Source organism: Mangifera indica, chromosome 9 (genome assembly GCF_011075055.1).
Source record: "Mangifera indica cultivar Alphonso chromosome 9, CATAS_Mindica_2.1, whole genome shotgun sequence".
NCBI lineage: Eukaryota > Viridiplantae > Streptophyta > Magnoliopsida > Sapindales > Anacardiaceae > Mangifera > Mangifera indica.
This window is the reverse complement of record NC_058145.1, coordinates 14,275,497-14,302,114: the sequence shown is the minus strand read 5'-3', so window position 1 is coordinate 14,302,114 and position 26,618 is coordinate 14,275,497. Positions and strand designations below refer to the sequence as shown.

The 26,618-nt window shown below is 31.9% G+C and overlaps 4 protein-coding genes across 4 annotated transcripts; 1 reads left to right on the top strand and 3 right to left on the bottom strand.

Annotated features, from left to right (window-relative positions):
* Positions 1-452: 452 nt before the first annotated feature.
* Positions 453-4,399, bottom strand: LOC123226186 (BEL1-like homeodomain protein 1). Its single transcript, XM_044650703.1, has 5 exons — positions 4,130-4,399; positions 3,168-4,031; positions 2,175-2,548; positions 2,005-2,065; positions 453-1,465 (listed from the first exon to the last, which is right to left on the bottom strand). Exons 2-5 carry the CDS (start codon positions 3,861-3,863, stop codon positions 749-751), a joined length of 1,848 nt encoding a protein of 615 aa, XP_044506638.1. The 5' UTR covers positions 3,864-4,031; positions 4,130-4,399; the 3' UTR covers positions 453-748.
* Positions 4,400-12,082: 7,683 nt separating this feature from the next.
* On the bottom strand, positions 12,083-12,481 carry LOC123226305. The gene has a single exon (XM_044650820.1). The coding sequence runs from the start codon at positions 12,479-12,481 to the stop codon at positions 12,083-12,085; it is 399 nt and encodes a 132-aa protein (XP_044506755.1).
* Positions 12,482-17,453: 4,972 nt separating this feature from the next.
* Positions 17,454-19,699, top strand: LOC123226304 (aluminum-activated malate transporter 2-like). The gene is made up of 6 exons (XM_044650818.1): positions 17,454-17,733; positions 17,824-17,964; positions 18,030-18,302; positions 18,378-18,490; positions 18,562-18,705; positions 19,164-19,699. Exons 1-6 carry the CDS (start codon positions 17,454-17,456, stop codon positions 19,656-19,658), a joined length of 1,446 nt encoding a protein of 481 aa, XP_044506753.1. The 3' UTR covers positions 19,659-19,699.
* A 416-nt stretch (positions 19,700-20,115) lies between these two features.
* LOC123224747 (coiled-coil domain-containing protein R3HCC1L) lies at positions 20,116-25,393 on the bottom strand. The gene is made up of 7 exons (XM_044648449.1): positions 25,066-25,393; positions 24,904-24,977; positions 24,771-24,827; positions 24,334-24,576; positions 22,634-22,795; positions 21,892-21,981; positions 20,116-20,532 (listed from the first exon to the last, which is right to left on the bottom strand). Exons 1-7 carry the CDS (start codon positions 25,329-25,331, stop codon positions 20,336-20,338), a joined length of 1,089 nt encoding a protein of 362 aa, XP_044504384.1. The 5' UTR covers positions 25,332-25,393; the 3' UTR covers positions 20,116-20,335.
* Between the last annotated feature and the right edge of the window lie 1,225 nt (positions 25,394-26,618).

Below are 26,618 nucleotides of genomic sequence, written 5' to 3'. Positions count from 1 at the left end.
CTTCTTGCATCATTATCCAATTCTCAAATTAATGTAAAATAAGCCTTTCTAACCCAATAAATTTCGATTCTATGATTCAATTGATCATCTGTCATATATGTCAAAGAAATTTTTTTCACTTAGCTACTCTGTAGTAAAAGTATACAGATACATATAAAATAAAACTATATGTATAAATAAATTTTATTAAATTATCTGTAAAAATAAAGTGATAACTTGTAATTGGGTGATGTAATTATTTTCTTCTCATTTCAAAACTATCCAACCAAATATTATTATATCAAATTGTATAAATAAATTTGTAAATTTGTTTATCGCCGTAAAATTACTCAAAATTGACCTTCTACTAAATATATACGCGTATACGTACTTAGCAGAAATTTAATATTTCTAGGATGCTTCGAGCGATCTAGTCCGCCAGACGTCATTAACAAATACAATACCCAACCTCATAATGAAACTTGCCCACTAAATTATATATACGTAAATACTTAAGTAAAAACCTAAACTACTATTTGTCTTTCTTAACTCTCAAATCATCCTTCCCCTATGCTCCTGCCTGCCCCCCTGCAGTCTACAAATTTTTAGAATTTGAGAATACTAATCCTCCAAATCTCGGTTTTTTTTTTTTTTTTTGCCCATATACTAGAGATTTAACTTAAATATAGTTGCCATGCAGAGTTAAACAACATAAAGAAGATGTTTGCTATAAAATAGAGTCGAAAGTTGACGCTGTTCATGGAAGTCTTTAGGTCACAAAATCTGGCAGCAATTGGGCAGCAAACCTCTTTCTGTTTTGAATATCAATGTTTTCAAAACCGGCACCGGAATGAGAAGGTTGTGGGCTTGTTCCTAGTTCGAGCCCTCTTCCCAACTGAATGGTCTGGCTGGAGAGTAAACTTTGTCGGTTTCCAGACACAGATAGGTTTTCACCATGGGGAAGGCCAAGAGTGAGAGAAACACCGTTTCCATGAAATGTAGGAGCCAGTTGATCATCGGGATTAAACCTTTGCATCTCACCCATTGTATAACTTCCAAATCCACCGCCATGGTTGGCAGTGCTTGTTATTAACGAGTACCCATCTTTGCTCAGCCTTTCACCACCGAACTTATCTATTTCATGAGCACTACTCCTTGGTTTCTTTGCATTTCTTTGAACAACATCTTCAAGGTCAGATAATCCAATGAGATTAAATCCAGTTTTTGCGTGAAGAGTTCCTCCCATGGGGGACATCGATATCGTTGAATTCGAAAGTTTAGTCGGAGAAGCATTTTGGTTTGTTGATTTTCCCTCTTTATCTTGAAACGCTTTCATTTGCTCCAGTTTAAATGACTCCTGGTTATTGGGTCTGCTTGCATACTCCTCAAAATCATTTTGTTCTTGTTCCTTCGTCTCCTCCAAGTACATTTCTTCAACCATTGGCTTCCAGAGGCGAACTCGAGCATTTATAAACCAGTTAGACACCTGCATTTCATATTTTATAATTGTATATTCATTAGTGTGTTCAGAGATTGAGTTAACAAATGAAAAAAAAACAAAAACAAAAACATAAAATGAGTGCACTGGAAAACAATGTGTAAACTAGGGTTTAATTCGAATGGAACTTATTCGAACTTGAAAAAATGTTCAATTCAAATGAATATGAAATGACTTTGGTTTAAGTGAACTCAAGTTTGAGAGTTATATATTTTTGAGCTTGAGTTTAGGGTATGAAACTCATCAAACTTATAAGGTTGAAAAATTTTGATACGATTAAACTAAAATAACGTTATTTTGATCAATACGTATCAAAATGATGTTATTCTAGTAACTTTTACTTAGCACGAGCTAACACTCAAATTGAGTTTGGTTCCCCTCAAATGAGTCGAGATCAAACAACACCAAACTGAGCTTAGTGAGCTCGAGTTTAACTTCCTTTAAGTCGAGCTGAGCTCTAGTTTAGAGAAACTCAAACTTAATTCGATTTGAATCCAACCATAACATAAACTATTGCATGTGCACACCTGGCTCCTGGTAAGTCCTGTTTGCTTCGCGAGAATGAGTTTATCTGAATCCTTAGGATACCTATAACACCAAAAATGACATATATATTGCAAAGAAAGTAAATATAGAGCAGAACTAAAGGAGGGTCTCGCATTTATGTATATGATAATGTAATGGTGAGAGGCCTTACGGGTGAAGGAAGTGTTCAAAGAGCCAAGCACGAAGAACTGAAACGGCGCGTTCAGGCAAGCCCCTCTGAGGTCTCCAAGCATTATGTTGCATCACTCCCAACTGTTGTAGAGCTCGTTGTTGTCGAATCTGATGATCAACGTATTTGAGTCTGCAGCTCTTAAACGTTGCTCCTAACAAAACGTCTTCACCTAATTTCTTGCTTGTGACCTTCATTTGCCCAGAAATTGCATCTTTAAGACACCGGAATTGCTTTGAGATTGTGCGCAAAGCCAGAGAAGTATAAGATTTTGCTGAGCCAAAACCCGCCGTCTGCTCGAATAAGGACACCACCAGTTGCATTTGGTGGTGGTACTGCCTGTATCTTCGCTCAACCTTCATATTTTTCACATTTAATATAAATTATCAAGGTTAATCTGACAATTCCAAGCACTTAGGAAGTAAAGATAATTGACACCAAAGGGTCCCATAAGCAAATAATTCTTAGCTTTGCCTAATGTTTCTAGATATATTTTGGGTAAAAGTAGATTGTAATTAATAGCTCAACTGATTCATATATTAATAGTTAACAAATCTTAAGAAATAAGATAAAGAATTTGTATTTCACTAATTACAATTTACCTGTATATGTCAGCTTTATATACAAGTGAGCTGATATAAGAAAGATAGAAACACAAAAAAATTAATATAATTTACAACTCATATTTTATTTGATCAGGGGAGAATATTGGTATGAAAATAGGAACATACCGTATGAAATTAGGGAGAAAATGATACGATTTTTTATCTTGAATTATTGTCGTGGATAGTAATAGGAAAATAATTATGCGGCAGAATGAGAAATCCTTTTCTTCCTCTCAATCAAAATGTATTATTTTAAGGAAAATTTACTTTTTCTCAAAGAAAATTCCCATTTCACCGGATTAACCATTAATGATTTTAAGAATTGATCAACAGATCAAATCTAGTTATATAGATTATATATTGCGATTACCTCATCAAGCATGCTAACAAGTTTTCCCTTCTTTATTTGAAGCTCTTGTCTTTGTGCTGTTGTTAACTCGGCTGCAATCTTGACACTACTACTTTCATCACCGCCGTTTGATGACCCTTCTCCGTTTAGAACCGTTGTTTCTTTAATCAACTCCATCTTCTCTTTTCTCCCTTGGGTTGATTCAGACATCATCTTCCCAACATTAACAACTTCATCAAGAAGCTCCTGTGCAGCCTTCATGTACTTAGAGCCCGAAACAACACTCGCCATACTTGAAATCCCATTTGAAACAACAGAAACCGATGAAGGAGAATTCTCAGATGCCCTCCGCCGCAACTCCATCTGACCACCATCGCCCCGTGCCGCCAAGGTGACAATCTGTGAGTGGTTAGTGGCTGAATTTTGTTCGATCGAAGCCCATAAGTCTGGGTGTACACCGGAGAAGATGCCATAGAAAGATGAACGGTTGTTGATATCCTCAGAGATGTGGGGCAGTGGTGAAGGGAGTGGTACACCGACAAGGGGAAGATTGGATGGCGGCGCGTGGGATACGTTTGAGGGGTTTAGCGCGTTATCGGCGGGGCTGAGGAGTATTGTTGTGTCAGAGTAGGGGGCGTAGTTTTGGTTCAGAAGACAGAGGGTTTGCATCCCATCAGGAGCTTGGATTTCTGAGCTACAATGAAAGTACGCTGCCATTGATTCGATAGCCAAATCTTTGCTTTAATCATACGGAAACTGAAAATCTGAATCTGTCAGACTGGGATAAGCATAAAAATTCTCTCTTCACATGTATCAATTCAACATCAATTCTTAATTGCTGTTAGTAGCAGCCCATATGGATGCTTAATATATATCATCATTAACCTGGAGAAAAAAGTATGAAACATTGAGAAAGGTGGAATACATATACATAGATATAAATAGAAAAGGGAAATGAAAAGGAGGGTGGGAAAAAAGAGTACCATGTATAAGAGTCCAGTCATAGTTAAAATATTGCAGGCATGTGTCTATCGAAACTGTCCATTGATCTAGTCAAAATCGATTCTACCATTCTTTCAAAATGAAAACGATAATCTATAACCCTAATGATAGCTTGAGTTGTGTTAGTTTGAGATTGTTAGAAAGAGGTTTTGGGTATAAGATTCACGGAATCTATATTAAAATTATATTTTTATTTACCTAATACTAGAATTATGAGATGAGATATTAGATCTAAGATTTGACTAGTTAAAAAAAAAGTGGGAGGTTCTTCCATATATATATATACACACACACAGTAGAAAAGAAAATAATTAATCGCTAAGAACAATAAATTGTATTTTTATATAAAGGGAAATCTTTCTGCACACTGTACATACTGTGGTTAGGTGCCTGGGATCCATGATGGATAAAAAACTAGAAAAATCCAGTGAATTGAGCTTCCTTTTTAAATGATTTGACGCAGGCACTTTTGATAAGGAACCATTTATAAAATAATAAAATAGCAAAGAAGATGTTTAAAAAAAAAAAAGATTAAGCTGCAGTGGATCAGTGGGACAGCTGATAACAAAGGAGGAGACGTCTACTTCCACCAAAGGCTTAATAATAAAGAGGAAGAAGAGATAGGCTGGAGAAGGCCCCTTGGGTTTTACTACTTTATATAAAAATCTCTTTCTTGCATCTACTTTTTTTTGTCTCATTATTTTGTTTTCTTATAATCATTGTTTATTATCTTATTAATTTTATTTATTTTAATTTACGTGGTTGGAACTTCCATGCCAGAGTTGGAAGATGAAGCACTTCAGACGCAAAAAATATCATAATCCAAAAAGTTGTTTCTTAGATGAAATATCGTCACTTAAAATTTACTATGCAATCATTTATCATGGTGATTAGACATGGTAAAAGAGCAGCTGGACTGGATAAATCTATGATAGAATAGGTCCGGATAAAATGAGTGTAGCTTGTGAGTATCTATAGATGATTAATAGGGGGTGCACACTTTAGTTTAATAGGATTTAAAATTATTTTTAAATTAAATTAAAAAAATATGATTTGATTTGATTTAAGTTATTGTTTGAATTTTTTAAAATTATTTATTTTTAAATATATATTATTTAATAAAATTAATTTAATTATAGTTTTCTAGAATATAATATAAATATGTAAAATATATACACAATATATATTAAAAAAATGACAAAATAAATATAAAAGGATAAGTTGTATATATAATTTTTTATTAAAATTTTTTATTAAATATAATTTTATATATATATATATATATATATATGTATTTTAAAAATGTATGATTTACGAATTAGTTCGGTTTGAAAATTGTTTTTAAAAAGTTTATTAATCTAAATCAAATTAAACTATAATTTTAAATAATTTGATCTAATTTATTTGTACCAAATTATGTATAATCCTAATAAACCCACTAAATTTGTCGGGTGGTTGTAAACACACCTTATTTATTTATTTATTTATTTTTTAGTCTTTTAATTGGTTCGCTTTTATAGTTTTTTATTTTATCGTGAAAACTCAACACTGTAACCTACCAATAATTTTAAGTTAAACTTGAGAGGCTTGAACTTTGCTATGATTGAGGGATTATATCAATCTGCAGCAAATTAAGGTATCAACTACGAGAGTCTTAAGAGGACATAAACCAACCCGATGCCAAATGAATATAATATTTTATTGAATGAAAATTATTCTTTTATCATGATAAGTTTATATTATTCTTAAGATACTGTCTGCAAGAAAGTGAATAGCTGATACAATTTTCTATTCCTATAATGTAAGATAATGGGTTGGAATTTTGTCTTGTAAAAATCTAATTTTATAGAAAAAAAGAAAAAAGAAAAATTGGGACATTTAACTATTAATAAATTATTAAATTATATAGCCCCACCTTTCTATGTTGAATTAGTTAGAAACGTAGGGCTATACAAATAAATATTCCTATGCAACTCTTGACCCTTCATAATCTAAGCTTGCCCTAATAACATGATTTGAATCAAAGAATCGACCAAGTCCTCCTTCCATAGAATTTGGTTTGCCCTAATAACTGCCCACGCCAGACTTTGTAGACAACCTTCAGAAGGCACAAAGCCTTTGATATACGTAAAAATTGAGGAACAAGTTAATGTTAAGGAAAAGTAAACGGTGGAAAATTTCAATTTGAATAAGGGAGATAGATATAAGTGGGGGTTTTAAAGTTAAAACTGAGATGACAAATGTGTGCTTTCACGTATTTTCATTTATTTAATTACTTTTATAATAATAATTATTTTATCGTCTGTTAATTACAACAGCTATCTTATCAACCCACTACTGGAAAAAAGGAATCAAGGAAAATTGACTGAAGGGCTCAAAGATACCAAACTTCTCTATTGATTAATTTATATATGGAACTCCTAATGCTAGATAGATGCCAATGATGGGGTGGCAGGACTCTTTTGTACTTTGGAAAAAGTTTAGACAAATTAATTAAATTGAACTGTCACACTCACTTCCAATAGAATTCCTATTACATATAATTAAATGCTATTAATGATATAATTTAGGAATGTCTTAATTTGTGTTATTAGGGTTCACATTAAGAACATTAAAAGACAAGAAACATTATAATGGTGAATTTTAACCAGTATAAATAATAATAACAACAAGGGGAAGTGTTTTTATTTATATCGTTAATACTTTTAACAAAAAAATTATAATGATAGGTGACAATTTTTGTCGTTAAAATTTTTTAACAATATAAATTTATTTAATTTTAACTAGTATAAATAATTTATAGCTAAAATCATAAAAATATTATATAAAAATAGTCATGCAAATTTTGTATTTGTGGTATTCAGTACTCTAGGTGATACCATTTTGTAAAGGCTAGAAAAAATATACTTTATAATTTAAATATATATACACATATGTTCATCCACCTGTAAAGATATATTGGTTCTGCTCTTTCGAAAACCTAATAGCTATGGTAAGATGAGGTACAATTTCCTTTTTCTTTTTCTTTTTTTGCAATTTTGATTTTAATAGATGTTTATAATTTACAAAGACTTGAGATGTGTTCTCTGTCAGCTAGTGTGTATGTTCTGAAATATGCTTGGCAACGAGATTATCATCAAGAAAGAGAAATTAAAACCTGTAAGAATGAAACATATTTTAGATTAATTAGCAATAAATTACTAACCATCCAAAGGCCTAAAATAAAGGTTAAACTAGTTGGGGCAAGCACGCATGATAGAAATGTCAAAATTTTACATACATAATTACTTTTCTATTAGAGCAAAGATAATGTTATTTGAACTAATCATGGTGTCACTGCAAATACGAATTTACCTAAGCAAAATGATTTTCAAACAATACATAAAGTGTCAACCAATAAATACTGGACGCAGGTTAAAAAGGGTTGAGAAATAGTACCTAAAAATGGCTTTATTCATCTTTACAAGGCGTTAGGGTTTCTCGTCTTTTGCTTATAAGAAGCTGCTTTTAAAGAAATTAGTATTGATTAAGGTAATAGCTATCAATGGCTTTCTTCATCTTTTTGGCCAAAAGACTTATTTCCACTCTAGGTATAGGGAAATCTAAAAGTTTTATCCTCTAATTTTTTAAAATTTAAACACTTATTTATAAATAAATTTTTGTTAAAAATATCAATTAGAATTAGGGTTAAAACTATTATTTAACAAAAAAATTTAAAAACTAAATTTTTATCACATTTTCCCTCTCAAATTGAAAATCTTACTATTTCCCCCCCAAAATTTTCTTTAAAATTTAAAAAATGGCTATTTCTTCTTAGATTTTTTCTCCTTCGGTGACTTAGTGTTTTCCCCCATCAATTGACCTTTCCTTACTCTGATTTTGTCTTCATTGGAGATGAAGACCATTGTCTTTGATGAAAGATAGAAAAAGAAGGCAACTAGCCAAGGAAAAAGATGGACGAAAGGCCGACTAATAACCCAAAAGAAATTGGTAGTCGAAAAGAAAGAGAAAAAATCTTAGAGAAAAAATTATCGTTTTTTAAATTTTGAAAGAAAATTTTGAGAAGAAGGAGAATTGTAAGATTCCCAAATTGGGGAGAAAATTAATAAAAGTTTAATTTTTTATTAAATAATAATTTTATTTTAATTTTAATTGAAATTTTTAATAAAAATTTATTATAAATAAATATGAGTTTTAAAAAAATTAGAGGAAAAGGCTTCATAATTTCACAATACTTTTAGGTGGAAGTAAGTCTCTCGGCCTATCTTTTTTTATACTGGCGAGAGAGTGTCTATCTTTGAAATGTCACTGTAATGGATGTGATTGAATCCCTTATCCAACCAATGCAATAACTTACTTTTGCATGGTGGCTAAAATATCATGGTTAACTGGTCCACAAAAGTGCCTAAAGTCAATTAATCTTTGAGCAATTGCGGGCCCATCAATGTTGTGTTATCGACCGCATCGCTTGCTTTTGCACATCCGTCAAGATGAAGATGACACATCGAGTACCTTATCTCTATTTGTGCTTGTCATGCCATGCATTTCTTTGATTTATACTATGCCTCTGTATTGGAATTGATGCAGGCTAGGCTTTGCCCTATTCCATTTCTGTTTGAATAATCATGTCATAGAGAATTTTCTTCAAGCACGATTAGTTTTTCTTCATTCATTTTAATTCATTTGCGAAAGTGAAAGCACCTTTCTGTTGAGGGAACCACAGCCTACACTCTTTTATTGAGTATAAGATATTGGATTAATTCTTGATATGCAGAATTACTTACATTTTCCTTCCTTCCATTTTATACGATGATTGGTTTTACAATCATTATATTAAATATTTTAAAAATTTAATCTTAATATAACGTTATCGAATCTTGAATACAAACCTTTCTTTTAGAGATTTCATATACTTTATTACTTAAGCTATCACTCTAGGGGCAAAATTAAAATTCTTGTCAAATTGGATCTGTTATAATTGGAAATTTATTAAACATGACTTCACTAACTATGCAAACATCCATGATTAGAGAGCACAAACCCTAGACCTTGTAGAAGCTAGTGACCATTCTGCTAAACCTTCATGGCTCCGACGTAAGATACAGATTAGTAGGGTAAATTGGAAAGTATATGCTTGCTTGGTAAAGAAGGGGGAAAAACATATATTCTTCTTTATTTGTAACCCAGTCATGAAATGGCGACTGAGGTATGATAAGTGACTTAAAACAAACTAATAAAGAATGGCAATGGATTGGTTCATGAGGAAGTTAGTTACTTGTGTATACTTTTTTTTTTACTAAAAGATGAATATACTCGAATTAAATTATTTATTCAGAATTGAATCAACTATACAAATAAGTAAAATTTTAACTCTAGTGATCGATTTCACAATCGTATAATCAAATCTATAAGATTATAGTCTTGATATACCACTAAAAAGAAATTAAACCTAAACTTTTACTTTGAAGTCACATTCCTCTATCACCTGAACCATCCGTCGGGGGGCTACTTGTCCATACTCATTCATTAGCTAGAAAACGTGGGTCAATACAAAGGTCATATTTCTCACCGAAAGCCCCATAAAACACGCAAGCATGGTTTAATTTGGCTTTTATCTTCAACAAATAGGCCCCCCTCTCCCCACAAACTATATCCTCTCTTACTAGAATAACCCATCAATATCCATGCCCACTTAATTATTCCCTCCTCCCTCTTTATTTTATCACATCTAATGGTCACCCACTCATCACGCTATGAATCACTTCGACTCTCCATAACGTCTTCTCTTTCCATTCATTCTTTCTAGTAATGCCCCATTTGCATTTCCCAGTTGAAAAAAGTGCGTACGATTAATAGATATATCACATTTTTCATATGCCAACTTGTTAACATTTTAAAAAGAAAAACGAACTCCACTTTATCATTTCTTTTTCTTTTGTTTTCATTTAAAATTGTTGTAGCTAATTTTTTTCCTACCTAGAAATATTTTCTCTGGCGTGGATGACATTTTTTATTTGTTGGTTATGTCAAAACTTTTCCACATAACAGACTTTATATCTATATATATCCAATTCATTATAGGTCTGCCAAACTAATTCTTCTTATATTTCCAAGTTTATTTTTGACGACATTTGTGGTTACAGCAGCCATAGTTAGAACCTTTTTTATTGGATTTTATCAAGCAGTACTAATTACCAACAAGAATACATAAAGATTGGACGCATAATTGTTAATTTAAAGCCTTAATGTCGTATATAAGTTAAAATTTTGTTTCATGTGCAAAAAAATTATGAGGTATTTTGTTGCATAAACACCATAAATTATATTCAATATATTTTTGTTAACGATGATAATTTTGGTCTGATTTTAGAGTCTTTGAACTTTTCCAATTTTAATGGAGAGAAGATTCTTAAAAAAAAGGGAATAGAGGCGAAAAAAATCTCTACAATTAGGCACCTACCCTCATCCCTATTCCCATTCTCACCTATTTATATTAATATCATTACTTAAAATACTATCATATTCTTATAGTTTTAGAGTATTTTTGTTTTTTAAATTTATCTATATTTTTGTTGTGCATATTAAAATGATTAATATATAATATTTGTGACATTTAAAATAGTAGATTAATTTTGATTTGAATTAATTTTATTATTTAATATATTTATATTGTCTTTAAAAGGTACGAGAAAAAAATTTTTCTCCACAAAAACAAAGACAAGGAGTGGATTTTATTTCGCAAGGAAGGGACAAAAAATCTTTTTCATTCTCGTAAAAAAAACAAACTGAAACAAAGATTGATATTATCTATAAAAACAAGAATAGAGATAAAAATTGAGATCCCCTTTCTATCCTTCATTTTTGTCATCTCTAATCTTCATTATTCAAATAGTGTTAAATAAGTAATATTTTTTCATATTTTTTTCCAAATTTCTTTGTTCTTTGCTTTTATTTAGATTTGTTCAAATTAATTTAAAAAATTCACTTGCGTAAATAGGTCCATTTGTATCAGAGTTTTATTGTCGGCAAATACAGAGGAAAGTCTATTTTCAGTGATCATGGACATTTCAACTCTTCTCATGTACATATCATAATTAAACATTAGAAGAAGAATTATACTAAAAATACATTGAAAACTACACCTTATCTCATGTTTAGAGACGAATGATCCTGAAACGGCCACGTAATTAGAAGCACTAATAATAAATTATTAAGGCAACAAATATGAGCCCCACAGGCATAAATTGATGGACTGTTGCACCAACTCGTGGTGGGTCACGTGACCTTGGCACATGTACAATCGTCAAATGTTCGTCATTTGGGTCTCACAACTGTAATGACTTCCAAGACGTGTCGGATTTTGAGGACGTTCAAGTAAGAGGTCCCTACAAGATTTGTCGCCTAGGAGAGCCAACCGTCCAGTCAATTTGGTTTGGTTTTAGCTTTTAAGTGGGTCCCTGTTAGCCGTTGGTCAATGCGGCAACTAATCAAACACTTTGTGGGGTTTCCTCGATACAATAATACACATTTAGATAGACTTATTTTAGGCAGCTCCTGTGGCCACAGCCCGTTTAATGGATTTTTTTTTTTAAGGCCAATGATTTATTCCCATTCAAAATTTATTGTATTTTTATATAAATGTCAGTTATATATTAAAATTTTAAATATTTATTTATAAATTATTAAAATTAATTTAAATATTTATTTATAAATTATTAAAATTAATTGAATGATTTAATATTATTTATTTTTTATAAATTTAAAAAATTAATAATTCTTTTTAGAATTAAATTTTAAAATATTTTTTTTTTAGGATTTCTTTTTTTTCTCTCTTTTTTAATATTATCTCTTTCTCTCTCCTCTTTCCTGACGCCACCTCCGAACCAAGACATCATCACAACCTTTGACCTCAGCTTCTTTTGTGCCCTGTTGTTTCAGAGTTTTGGAATTTGCATTGGTCTTTTTTTTAATGAAAAGAGGAAGGAATCTTTGTGACCACTGTCACTGTTGCTTCTTCCGAGCAAACGAGGAAACTTAAACCACCCTCCAAACAACGATGTTGAACCTGTTGAATTGCTTCTATCAGGTGATGTTGCAACTGTGTTTCTTTTCGGTGACCAAACACAGTAGGTTTTCTCCAGTATTGCATCCAGTTCATCCTCCTCCGAATACGACGGCGGTGGTGCACCTTCTTCTCTTCCTTCTTCAACCGATAGATTCTTCAATGAAACCCGCCGTTTCCTTGGACTATTATCATAGTCGTCTTCTTCATTTAACAAAAGCGCACGATTAAATACCAACAAAACCTGACGTATCTGCCCATCCACGAACATTTCACGTGCATCAAGTCCCACCCTCCCATCAAAGGTGATTCAAATATAAAGATTAAATGTCTTTGTCAGACTTTGTGAGGGGATGACGTTGGAAAAGGGGAAGAAGAGAGCAGCTGAAGGAAGACGATGTTATAAAAGAGAAAAAAAAGAAATTTTTTTTTAAAAAAAGTAACCTTTTAAAATTTAATTATAAATAAATTATTAATTTTTAAATTTATAAAAAAATTGAGAGTATTTTAATTTTAAAATTTAACTAATTTTGTTAATTTTAAAAACTCTTAATAAATGTTTAAATTTTTAATATTTAAAAGGTATTAATTTGAGAATGCAATAATCATTGGGTGAGGATAAGTACTTTGACCTTTTTTTTTAATTATCTAAGATATATTAATAACTTCGATATCCAAGATTAATGATAATTATAATACAATAATACCAATTTTTTTAAAAAAAATTGTGTTTAATGGTGTATTTTTTAAACTAGAAATTTATAGATATGGCACCTAAATTAAAGTTAGGTCTAACAAATGAACGAGACACCCATAAACAAATTATGCAATGTGGATGTGAATAAAATAGGTGCAAATTAAAAATAAATTGAGTTATACGGATAAATAATATGAAAACTCATGCACAACCTTACGGGTATGGGGTAGACCCGTGATTTACCCATATAAATTATGATTGAGTTTTTTTTTTTTAATTTGTGAATAAAAAGAATATTGGTTTCATGTGAATGCAATAATATATGTAAAATTATTAATATTTATTTTTTATATAATAATAAAACACTTACAAAAGAATCATCATTTTATACCTAAAGTATATATCAATTGATTTATTTATTAAACCCATAATAATATTGAGTTTATGTGATTAATGATTTATTTTTGCTAATTCCATGAAATCCAACTTACTAAATCTATTTATTTGTTTTGTTTAAAAACTTAAATATAGAAATTTCTATAACACCACGTCTTTCATTTTCCATCCACAACATAAATTATCCTTATAACATTTTTTATTTTTAATTTATCACTTAAAAATAATAAATAATAAATTATCCTTACAACATTTTTTATTTTTAATTATTCGAAGTTCCTACTCCATTATCTAACTTATCACTTGGTACATGTTCCTATGGCTATTGCTTATAAAATAATAAATTAGTTCTTAACGTAGTACCTGTTATAAATATAATGAAATAAATGGGAAAATGATTGAATTGCCAAAAAAAAGTTATGATTTTATTAAGGTAAAGCCACGGTAGAAGTAAGAAAGAATCAAGAAAAAGCAAGAAATGTGTGTGTATTACATGAAGAGAGGGGGGGTATTTATAGGAGAATTGCCGCCCCTCCAGCCAGTAAAAATAGTTTTTTCCAAGCTAAGTTTCTAAGACATTTAATGTCTTCCCATCTCTTTTAGCCAAAGTAAAAAATGCGGGGGTGGAAAAATCCACCATGCATAATAGTACCAGAATTGTTTGGTCATTTACTTTCAGGAAGGATTAGGTTAATACTAACTATTACAAATTGATTCTTTAAAGGAATTTGAAAAGTTGTCAAGGAAAGCTTTTCAAATTAAATTATCTCACTAAAAGAAGTTCTCTTTGCTAAAATTAGACTATTACTAATCAAACTCTTTAGTAGAAAATTCTAATAATTGCCTTTTTTTTCTCAAGAAAAAGGATTGGTGGCAGGAATAACCCGTTTTTACAATTGGCCAAAAGACTTGTTCACACCCAAGGTTTGATGTAATTTTAAAGTCTCATTTGTCAATTTTTAAAAACTCAAACATCCACTTGTTGGTCAATTTCTATTAAAAATCTCAGTTAAGATTAGAGATAAAATCGTTATTTACTAAAAATATTTAAAAAATTAAAGTTTATCACATTTTTCTTTTCAGATTTAAAAATCTTACAATTTTCTCTTCACCCAAAATTTGAAAAATGATCATTTCCCCCTAGAGTTTTTTCCCTCTTCTCTCTGATGACCATTCGTAGTCTCCAATCATCGGTCGTCTTCTCTCTCCCTCCCTATCACTCTCCCTTCAATCTTTGGCTATTTTCGTCAAAGACAAAGACGAATAGCTTTCATCTAAGATAAAGATGCGTCATCTTCGTCTGAAAGTGTATGCACCATTTTTGAGTGGAGGTGAGTTGTCACAACCCAATGTTGGTGGATGTGATAGGGATTTGGGCAAACATAATGGCATGCTTAAGTGTAAGTGTGTATCATTGTTGGTTTTGTGAGTATATTGCTGTTTGTTAGATATATTCCAGTCATAAGATGCACATAATGGAGTTGAAAGATGCATTAAAGAAAAACTAAACCATTCCCGCACAAACTAATCAAGAGCTAAAATTGCTCTCCTGAAATATTCAAAACATGATGAAATCAATAACTTTAAGTCATAATAGGAACACATAGGAGATTCAACCCCTATCAAGGGCATCCATTTAAAATTATGGTTGCATTATTATAACTGCTGAAGTAATTGGTTGCATTTATGGCATGTCAAATTCAATGGAATTGAAATGTTTCCCTTGGGAATGTAGAATCGCGTGCATGGTTGAATATGGGCAATTGTTGTTTGTTTATTATTTATCATTATGTATGTATAACTTTTTTGGAGACATTAGGCACTAGCCCATGTAACAATTTCAAGCATATAAATGTTGGCATTAACCCAATTTCTTTTAAGTTTAGTTGGGCCAATTCGTCTTGGGTTTAAACATAGTTTTTGTTAGGCCTATAATTCTTTTAATTTAAATAAGCCCCGGTTAAATCATAATTTGATAGGCTATTCGGTTTGGTGTTAAGAATTAAATAGTGTCAAGTGTATAATTTTATATATAAATAATTAAATATTATTATATAATTAAATAATTAAAATTAAAAATAATATTTTATTATTTTACTATTTACATATACATAAATGTCTTTGTTTTGTAATTCTTATTCTATACTATAATATAAATTGAAATAATGTCACTCAAGTGACTTCTATTTCGAAAATGCCGAAAAATTATTCCCACGTGGTTTGGTATATTTTTAAACTTTTATTTATAAGATTTTAAAAATTTATCTATTTAATTAAAGTTTTTTTATTAAAATTAAAGGTAAAATTATTATTTAATAAAATATTTTTTTAAAATTAAAATTTTTTCTTATTTTTTCTTTTAGTTTAAAAAACTAATAATTTTTTATCCAAAATTTAAAAATTTGTATTTTTTCCTCTAGGGTTGATTTTTTCCAGTCACATTTTTTGATGACTAATTAGTTTCAACTATCGATTGACCTTTTGTGCGTCTACCTCCCTGATAATTTTCTGACATGAAAATCACTCAAAATTTGATCAAAATAATTGAACGATATTGTATAGATTTATGTGTCTTTCAATTATTTGTGCATTGGCCCATTTTGATAGAAATAACTTAAACACGACCTATGATCGACCCATTCTAATAGGTGTCAGAAATATATATTACACTTACAAGTGTAAAGATTGAAACTCATATTATACAAAACCAATTAGCTTGTGTTAAGGTCCAATCTACGCACTTATATATCACTCATTTTACTCAAGTTTATTAGATGTGTGATTCTTTTTTTTATTTGAGTCTCTAACACTCTCGCTTAAGTATAACTATCTAGGGTGTTAGACCTGCTTTTTGGCTCAACTAGTTTTTGGTTAGGTGTGTTGTCACTTGTATCCAATAATACTTAGACTGTTAAACCTATCGTTTGACCCGTCCTTTGGTACCATATTGAAACTATATATTGTGTTTATAAATGTAAAGATTAAAATTCATATTATATAAAATCAATTGATTTATGTTAAAATTTAATTTATACATTTATATACCAATCATTTTACTCAATAATAAGAAACAATCTTGTTTAGTTTTTTGTGTTATAACTATTGATTAAACATCCTAAACACGACCTATGATCAACCCACTCTAACAGAAAATGACCTTTACGATGATTTGAACGTCGGTTCCAATCTCAGGAATGACTTCATTATGATTTAGAACTTCTGTTCCTATCTTGTAGAATGTCCATTAATTCTACTATCCCCTGCATCACAAACCATCACCGTCAAGTTTGGTGCGCAAAACTTCCATTTTTTTCACTGTTATCGCCATTTCTTTAATATTTTTTCCATCCCTTGTTTTAGTTTTGTATTGCTAAATTATAATTGTCATATTTCGTAGTACGGAAAAGGAAATCGCCATACAGCACTTTTAAAACATGAAAACATTAAAAAAAAATAATTGTAATATATACTGGATTTAACTATTGTCAATAAATTTTGACTTCATAATATAATATCATTTTGCCAAAATTTTTATTAGTTTTTTTATTTAACATTTTCCTCTCTTATTAGACTTCTTGGCTTCGCCATTGGTTTGTTTATTATATGTTATTCTGATTAAGTCTAAGTAGGTGCATTTGTCATAATATTAAAATCTGCAGGTACATATTTCCACGAAGTTTAAAGGTGAAGAGTTCTCTACGTTGCGCTTTCATTCAACCCAGTCAGTGTCTCAGTTACGAAATTTACTTTGTTCTTGTTCGGAACTTAGAATAGAACTCTACCACAATGACACATTTGAAATTATAATTTTTTAATGATTCAAAGTTTTTTATGGGATTTTATTTTTAGTGAGGAATCTCATCCGAATCGGAATGTTTATTAAGGTACGAAACTAATCGAACAAATTAGGTAGAATTCTGTCTACAGTGAATGAAATACTGTCAGGAAGGAATTTGAACCTGTGTGAGCCCATTTTGCTACTCGACCAACTCCATGGAGACCCCCATAAGATGCGCTTTCTTCCTATATAAAGAGGTCGGTATAGCACCACGAAAAGCATCACCTGCCATCCATTATTTCTCTCTTTTCTTCCTCTTTCAAGGTCTAGTTCACAGTTCATGCAAATTTGCCTCTAATCTAGGCGTTGGAAATGGAGTCTACAAGCCTTGAGAAAACAGGGTTTTTTGCTCGTGCTTGGCTGCCGTTGAAAAGCTTGCCGGAGAAATTGAAGCCCAAGGTGGCTGAACTTGCTAGCCAGATAATAAAGCTGGGGAAAGATGACCCAAGAAGAGTTGCTCATTCACTTAAAGTAGGACTTGCACTCAACGTTGTCTCACTGCTTTTCTACTTACTCCCACTGTATAATGATTTTGGCGTCTCTGCAGCCTGGGCTTTAATGACTGTGGTTTTTGTATTTGAATACTCTGTGGGTAAGTTTCAGATTTTTTCATCTCTTTACAAGTTAAAAATAAGAAGACAAAAGCAACTAGACTCAGTTTTTTTCCACACATAATTTTCAGGAGCCACTCTTGGAAAAGGTCTGAACAGGGGATTTGCAACATTAATTGGTGGGGCACTAAGCGTTGTAGCTCATCAAATAGCTTGTTTATCTGGAGAAATAGCCGAGCCTATAATGCTTGGCTTCTTTGTCTTCCTGCAAGGTACATAAAACATCAAACATATATACCTAAAGCATAACTACTTCTAATGGCTTCTTTGTCTTCAGCCGCAGCATCAACATTTATACGGTTCTTCCCCAAGATCAAGGCGAAATATGACTATGCGCTGGTAATATTTATATTGACATTCTCGATGATATCAGCATCGGGCTTTCGAGACGATGATATAATAAAGATAGCAAGCAGGAGGCTTTCGACCGTCCTGATAGGTGGCTCTGTCTGTGTCATCATCTGCATTTTAATTTGCCCTGTCTGGGCCGGCCTAGACCTCCACAATCTCATTGCTGCCAACATAGAAAAACTTGGAAATTTCCTACAAGGTATAATACACTTGACACACTGCAAACATTATATACATAATCTTTCTTTTTTATAATAAAAAGGTGCTTTCTCAGAATTTGGAAATGAATTCTTTAAAACACCAAAGGAAGGAGAGACTGAAGATGACAGGTCATTTTTGCAGCAATATAAAAGTGTTCTCACTTCAAAGAGTACTGAAGAATCACTGGTAAGTAAAATGCTTTCTCCCCGTGTCTTTCTCTAATAGTCTAAAGAGTCCGTTTTTCTTATCATTGGCAGGCTAACCATGCGAAATGGGAACCGGGACATGGTCAGTTTCAGTTTCGCCATCCATGGAATCTGTACCTCAAAATCGGAACTCTCACCCGCCAGTGTGCCTATCGAATTGATGCTCTAAATGGCTACCTCAACACTGAAATTCAAGTACTATTTTACCTTCTGTATCTCAGAAAAAATACATGCATTTCACAGTCTTGACTCGTACTCGTCAAACTAAATTTTGATCAATCTAAACTAAATATATAAATTTAATCTAAATACAAAATCCAAGTTAGGGAAGTAAAAAGATTTGCATAAGTCATGCTTCTGAATTCGTCGAACCTTTAAAAATTACTTGAAACTCATTTTCAATTCCCAAAATCTCTCTTGTAACGATTTTCAATAAAAAAATTCTTTTAACACTAAAGTATTGATCTAGTTAAGAAAAAATTATTAAAGTATCCCATTAAAACTTTAATAACCAAAAACTCTAATACGAAGTATTTTAGATTTATTTTTGTTGGTTATTTAATTTTATCTATTATTGAACTATAAAATTACCTTACAGTTACCTCACGTCAGGAAATTCTCTACAGTCCTGTCATATTGTTAGTTTATTGCAGACATCATCAGAAATGAGACATAAAATTGAAGAAGTATACAGAGAAATGAGCTTGGAATCTGGCAAGGCACTGAAGGAACTGGCATTGGCAATCAAAACAATGGGTCAACCCTCCGCAGCTACTAGTATCCACCTCAAAAACTCAAAGTCCGCTGCCAAAAGCCTAAGCTCTTTATTCAAGTCAAATGTATGGGGCGACACTGACCTCGCAGCAGCCGTACCAGTGGCCACTGTGGCTTCATTACTAATTGATGTGGTTGCTTGCACAGAAAAAATAGCTCAGTCTGTTTACGAGCTAGCATCAATGGCTAATTTTAAAAGTATTGATGCCACTTTGTCACCGGAAAAATCACAGATACGACAACAAGACGATGTAAAACCTCCGGCAAAGGTTGATTGTCCTTATGTTTGCGTTACTGTTAACGAGCCGACTCCAGCGATTTCAGGAAATGAGAATCCCTCCCTAACGATGGCTACTAGAATTTCGGATTCGTAGACATATAATTACTTTAAAAAAAGAGACAATTATGTGGTTAAATCCTAGGTAATAAATTCGCACAATTCATTATTTCTAATAAATTCAATTGTATCATAGATTATAAAATATATAAGACATGTACTTTGATGTACTTCTTGTATTAAATTCACATTAAACGTTGGTATATAAGACATGTGTTTTGCCCTTGAATAAGGACTTGGACACCTCATGTCTCTCTCTCCTTGCATAAGTGGCAAACAATTCTTGCAGATGAAGAATAATGGCCGAGCATCCATTTCTTCATGTTACTGCTACCGATATTTGGAAAACATTAGAAACTTTTTTTGTAAATGAATCGAAGGTTAAGATGATGCATTTGAGGATTGCCACCATGTAAATGTTAATTACACTAGGTGAAATTATTTATGTAGCAAATTACACTACTAAAACAACACTGTAGCATAGACCGCAGCTTTCACAAGTTTTGCAATATTTATGAACCACCATATAGATGTTAATTACAGCTAGCAACAGAAACTGCAGCGGCATCACCATTGCAGTTTACAGAGCCTACCATCATATAACAAAAGTTTCCCACTCTTTCAAGATTCGCTCTTTCATACTAGAGGAAAACTTGTGGATCAGTGAAGAATCAGTAAAAAAATATAAGTATAGTATGCAATGGAATATAAAACCTAGTTTACTTCATCAGGACCCCAGGCATCATCTCTCAATTTTTGCCTCATCTGTATTCGATTATGTCTGGCTTCTTCCTGGCTTTTCAGTTCTCTAGACCCAAAACTGGAAGGCAACTTCAATCCCATTCCCTGAGCAATTAACCTCTGGGCGGTTCTTGCTGATGTTTGAGGCCTTTGACGAGGAGGTTCCAGATCTGAAAATGAACAATACAAGATTGATAAATTTTGAAACAAATAAAACAAGAGACCTTTTCTTTTAGGGTGTATAGTTCATTCAATTGATTTTGCTAACAAGAAATAAGTAATAAATTAATTACATGAATGCAAATATATAAATCATAATTTTATTTAATTGTGGTGGCAGACGGTACTACTACTGTTCTGTAAAGAGACATCAGAAAAGCTTGAATACAGCCAACTATTTTCTCAAGAGGAGGGATATGCCTCAGCTTACAAGATTTATGGACCAAAAACCCAAAAGCAGCCACAACTTTGGGGGCACCTGAAAATCACATATACGGTATAGTTTGTAAAAATTATTATTTCGGAATCAAGGGAATGGCCAAACTTTTCTAATCACTCAGGAAACGAAGCAAGTGAGTTGACATCTTGGTCCAAATCCAGAGTCCTAAGAAAATGCAAATATACAATTTTTGGTCACTGACTTTACGGAAGCTAGATGCTTATGTATATAGAGCACCAGTAGCAGAAATTTGGAAATGAACAAATTCTAGAGGAAGGGCCCCGAGCTTCAGACTTGTGTAAGTGTCAGACGAATGGATATGGACATTATGTTTTTGATACCATCATATAGAAGGGTCATCCAGCTTTATATAGAGTTGAGCAAAGTAAAAGTCAAAACATATGAAAACTCTATTTCAGGCCAATGAAGTTGAGCAAAGAGGAATAAGTAGAAGCCTAAATTGAAGATAATGGTGGTGCAGTTTAGACTACCAGTAGAGGCTGATAGATTTGCATTTTATTTACCATGAATATAAGGGTATGAACAGTGAATAACAAACTGAATTGGGAAAAATTATAGTACAGCAATGCCTCAAACAAGATTTTAATAGAAGACCAATGGCCTAAGTCGGAAGACCAGTAGACTGCAAAAGAAAAGAAATGACTCAAGAAATCTAGTGCCACATAAAGATCGACTGCTAAATCCCAATAGTTTCCACTTAGTGAAATAATATTCGTTAGAAATAATGACAAAATGGTTGAACAAGCAATGATGAAAAAAAAATCAATTTGTTCAATTTAAAGCTATGGCACTTTAAGTGGATATACAAAATATGTTTAGTGGGAACAATATTCTGTATAGTTTCTTACACTCCGTAAGTGCTTCACTTAAAATTTAATAGTTATATCACATCAACAGGGAACCTAGCTATATTTGATATCCATGTAGCTTATCTTAATACTACCATTTTTCATATGAGTTGTGTCACATTTGGTGGAAGAATTGACAGTTTATTCAGGTCTATACTCCAAACAAAGCTTGTACCTGAGTTTCAAGAATTCAGAAGACAGAAGAAGCCTATAAAATTTACCTTTAGTTGAAATTGAGCCCAAAAGGATGTCATCCTCATCAAGTATACGTACAGTAAATGGACATTTAATGTGATTCCTTGCCTCAAGTGCTGCAGCATTCAGATTATTAATGGGCTACGCTTCCAATTTGAACAGAACATAAAACCTTACAATAAACAACAATGATGCAACTATAAATCACAACTCTTGCAAAAGTAAATAAAAAGGATTGTATGTAAGCAAGGCACTAGCACACCAGTACAACAAAAAAATTTACTGTTGCATGAATCACAAGACATTGCTGCAGACAAGAAAAATCACAATTATAAGACCAGTCACTCTCAATATTCTCGTCATCCTATTTGAAGTCAGAAAAAGAATTAGATGCCTCAGCTGATTAATCTCAAAGAAAATTTATACACACTTGAAAAAGAAGGATATTATTGGAAGAGCATCAATCCTTAATGAAAATGCTATAATCACATGGCACAATTGTTATACTTTTAAAAATCTAGTACCTTCAAACCATACATTTGTCATCTCTGACATTTTCTGAAATAAAAGTGACAGCATCAGGCATCCAAAATTTAACTAAATTCTTAATACTAAGCCTCTGGTTCTCTAAATTAAAGAAACAGACTGCAATGCGGTCCTCTGAAAGTCAAAGCAAATCCAAAAAACAAAACATTTGCTTATTAATTCTTTCTACCAAAGCTAGCCAGAGATTAAAAAAACTAAAGGAGCCAGTTAAAATTTAATTACCTACTGATGGTGTACGAAACACTGCAAGAGCAACTGTATCATTGACCCAGCGAATAACAAATCCGTGGTCTCTGAATTCCTCCAAAAGCTTTTCTAGATCTGTTGTCCTGATACTAGGTGAAAAGTCAGCCAGAACAAGAACATGGCGAGTACCATATTTGGCTGAAATCAAAATAAACCATCTTTAGATTAGTAAAAAAGAAAGCATTATCCAAATTCCACATTAACAGTAGAGCATCAGTTACTCCAGTCTTGAAGATTAGTTGATGGGATTATTCATGAAATTGAGCATTGTATGGAGCTATAATATATATCCTCTTGTTTACCACCATACAGTCCCATGTAAATGGGATTTGTTATCTCTATCAATCCTGTTTGGTATGCAGGATTTGATTAGATATGAGATTGAATATATTTGTACTATATATGGTATATTCCTATTTTTGGGTAAACGAGATTGTATTGTAGGACATGTTTGGCTACAAAATGATATAAGAAAAATAGAAGTAATTTGCCTTACCTTTTTGTTAATGAAGAAAAATAAGCAAATGAATATTCTTAAATTTATTGGATAAACCACAGAAATTTTAACTGATAAAAACATCAAACAAAACAGTTTTTATTTGCAATACTATTAGCTAATTTAATCACATTTTACCAAATATGAGACAGTACTATTTATAATCAAATTCATAGCTCAATGAAAACCAATTCTGCATACCAAACAAGGCACAGATGTTTACAACCTATACAATATCTGGGAAAGTATGCCTGAATCAGATCATGATGTTAGTTGGCGCAATGCCCCCACAAAATTTTTGGAAGAGAATATTATTACATGGTATGCCCATGGGATGCAAAGGATATAGAAAAAAACCATATATAATGAAGCCACTCCCCCCTTTAGCAAAAATCACACAAGGGAAAATCTATCCTCGGTTGAAAGGAGAAAAAAGGCAACTGCCTAAATGACGATATGCACACTACTTAAGCCTTAAAAGAGATTTCCAAAGACAAGGTGGAAATTTTCAAGGATACCTATAGCTCAAAAGCAAAGAAAAAGAAGCTGTGACACCAAAGCTAAATAAGAGACAATAAGGAAAATCAAATGCTACTGATCATAGGCACATTTCAATATCAAAAACTCTATATTTCTAAGCATTATATTTTCCTAATAGTCTGGCACCATAGATTATAATACCATTTATATACAAAAGATAAAATAGTTGAAACACTCACAAGATAGGTCATTTAACATTAATAACTATTTACTCTTGGATTGATAAAAAATTATCCTCAAGATACTAGTATGAAAGTTCTTTCAGGATTTCTGCTGCAATATTATCTCCAAGTTTTTAAAACATATTTATAATTTATGAATTATATAAAAAATATCTGAAGATTCATTCATCCAGTATTTGAAACTCCTGATCATAGCAACTATGAAAAGAGCATTTTCCAAAACTTATTAAAGAAATTGAGAAAAATTAGATGATAAATCTCCTGAAATTAATTCATTGTCTTGTGAAAGAGAAATTGCATAAAGCTTCAGCTCATATGAATATAGATAACATATCAATCTTATATACCGTTAGCATCCCACACCGAGATCCAAAATGACCATGACTAGATGTTAGGAATATAAACACGTATTAACAAGCACAATCAATTGAATTAAACCATGGAAAAACATGACTTACAATGTTTTAAATCTGGATTCCTTTCAGAAGTAAGGCTCACACCTTCATCCTCTGTGTCTTCAACAAATGTTTTATGATGTTGTTGATCACTATAAAGTTCATTCTTTTTATATGAGAATGTTCCCCTTCCACGACGTTTAGGGGCTTGAACTTTCGTATCTTCCAATGAAAGATTTGATACTTCAGGTAAGAATTGGGAGGAGAGTAATTCATTTGGTGCACGATCAGCAATAGCTTCCCAATCTGTAGTTATTTACACCACATTCTAATTCATAATCATCTTCATATTAATTCCAAACAACTCCATATTATAAAAACTATAAAGCCATGACCAACTAAACAAAATCAATATCAATAACCCGATGTAGTTCCCAATTAAATAACAAGGCAAGCAATTTATTCAAACAAAAACTGAAACAATATGGAATGAAACTCACCATCTTCTGCAGACTCATCTTGAGGCAAATTTTCTTCTGCTGATTTCTCAAAATTTCCTAAAAAAAGCATCCGAGTTAATTCCAAATGTACGATTTATTAGTTCAAGCGAATAAAAATGAAGGTAAAAACTACCATCATTTGGAGGCCTATTATGAGCAGACTCCTCCCAAGACTCCTTTAAGTCCTTTTTTACAATTTTTGCATCACTGAAGGAATTTAAAAAAAAAAAAAACATAAATTTCAACAATCCGGACAACAGATAGCTAAAAAGGTTTTAAAAAAAGAACGGCTTACCGAATTTGAAAAGCACGGGAGACAAGCTGATCGGATTTAAGAGAGAAACCTTTAGAGGAATAGAGATTGGCCAAGTTAGCAAGAGCAGAAGCTAACTGAATATTGATTGACTCGTTGGCCGATTCTTGGTTTTCAAGTTTCGAAACGGTGGTTTCGAGGAGAGAAATGGCGGCTTCTGTGTCTCCTATTGCGACCAGGTCTTCCACAGCCTCACTCCAGTTGGAGCTGCCGCTGGCTTCTTCTCCGTCAGGTGTTGGTTTTTCCATTTGCTTTGCCCTTCGCTTAAACTTGATTTTCAAGATCGTTGGAATAAAAAATACTATTTAGTTTGGATAGTAAAATAAAAAATGCTATCTACAAGAAAAGAAACTGGCCATAGCTTTCTACAAATTAAAGTGACACCCACGACTATCGAAAATCCACCGAACTCCCCATTTCATTATTGTATTCTTCCACTTGCCTAGTTGCCTTAAGCATATAGGCTGAACACATCTCCCACCCTTTTTTTGCCTAAGTAATAGGTGCACCCTTAAACTTCAAAAATAACATTTTTACTCCTTCTCTCAGGCTCTATTAATAAATTACGTTCAAATTTTGGTTTTTGGAGTTTAAATACTAAAATAATGAGTTTAATTACTTTTATGCTCTTACGTTAACATTCAAAAGAAAAAAATAACCATAGATTAATTAAAATAAATATAAATAATAAAATTATATGTATATAAAATAAGTAACAAATTAGATATCAATAATAATATATCACTATATAATTAGTTGATGTATAAAACATCTCACAGGTACCCTTTACAATAGCCATAGTGAAAACAATTCATGAGAAAATGTGTTTATGTAAAGTGTCATCGTGGAAGCAAATCCTTTGTATACAACTATAAAATCATGCCTCATATATACTTTATGCTCACTCTAAGACGAGAATATGTGTTAATGCGCACAAGTAAGCCCATAGTTGGCTAAGTTATGTTTTCATGCTTACGTTTTCACTTTTTATCTTCTTAAGTCAAAGGTCATATAATATATGGTTTTTTATTTGATATCTCATGTCATGGATCACACAGTATATGACATACTTGTCTATAATTTTCATCATAGATCACACAATGTATGGTTTGCTATATATCACGTAACATATGGTATAGATATTCATAACTTGAGTCATAGATCACACAATATATTACTCATTCTCATAATATGTGTCTTAGTTCACACAACTAAAGACTATTTCTTATAACTTATGTCTTAGTTCACACAGTTTAAAGCTCATTAAAGTTCTATAAACTTACAAAATAACTTGTAGAATAGTTGTTCATGAACTTAGAATAACTGTTCATTGTTTTATAACAGAACGAGTGTTTTTTCCTTTATAATAATTATTCACTACTCATTAATACTCGTTTATTTTCTATAAACAATATTATAAAATAGGTGTCCATCATCGATCTTCGAACGACCATTCACTTCCTCATTCTTCTGAATTTTATTTTCACATAAAATGACTATTCTCATCCTTACAACATACATTCTTTTGCGTCTGG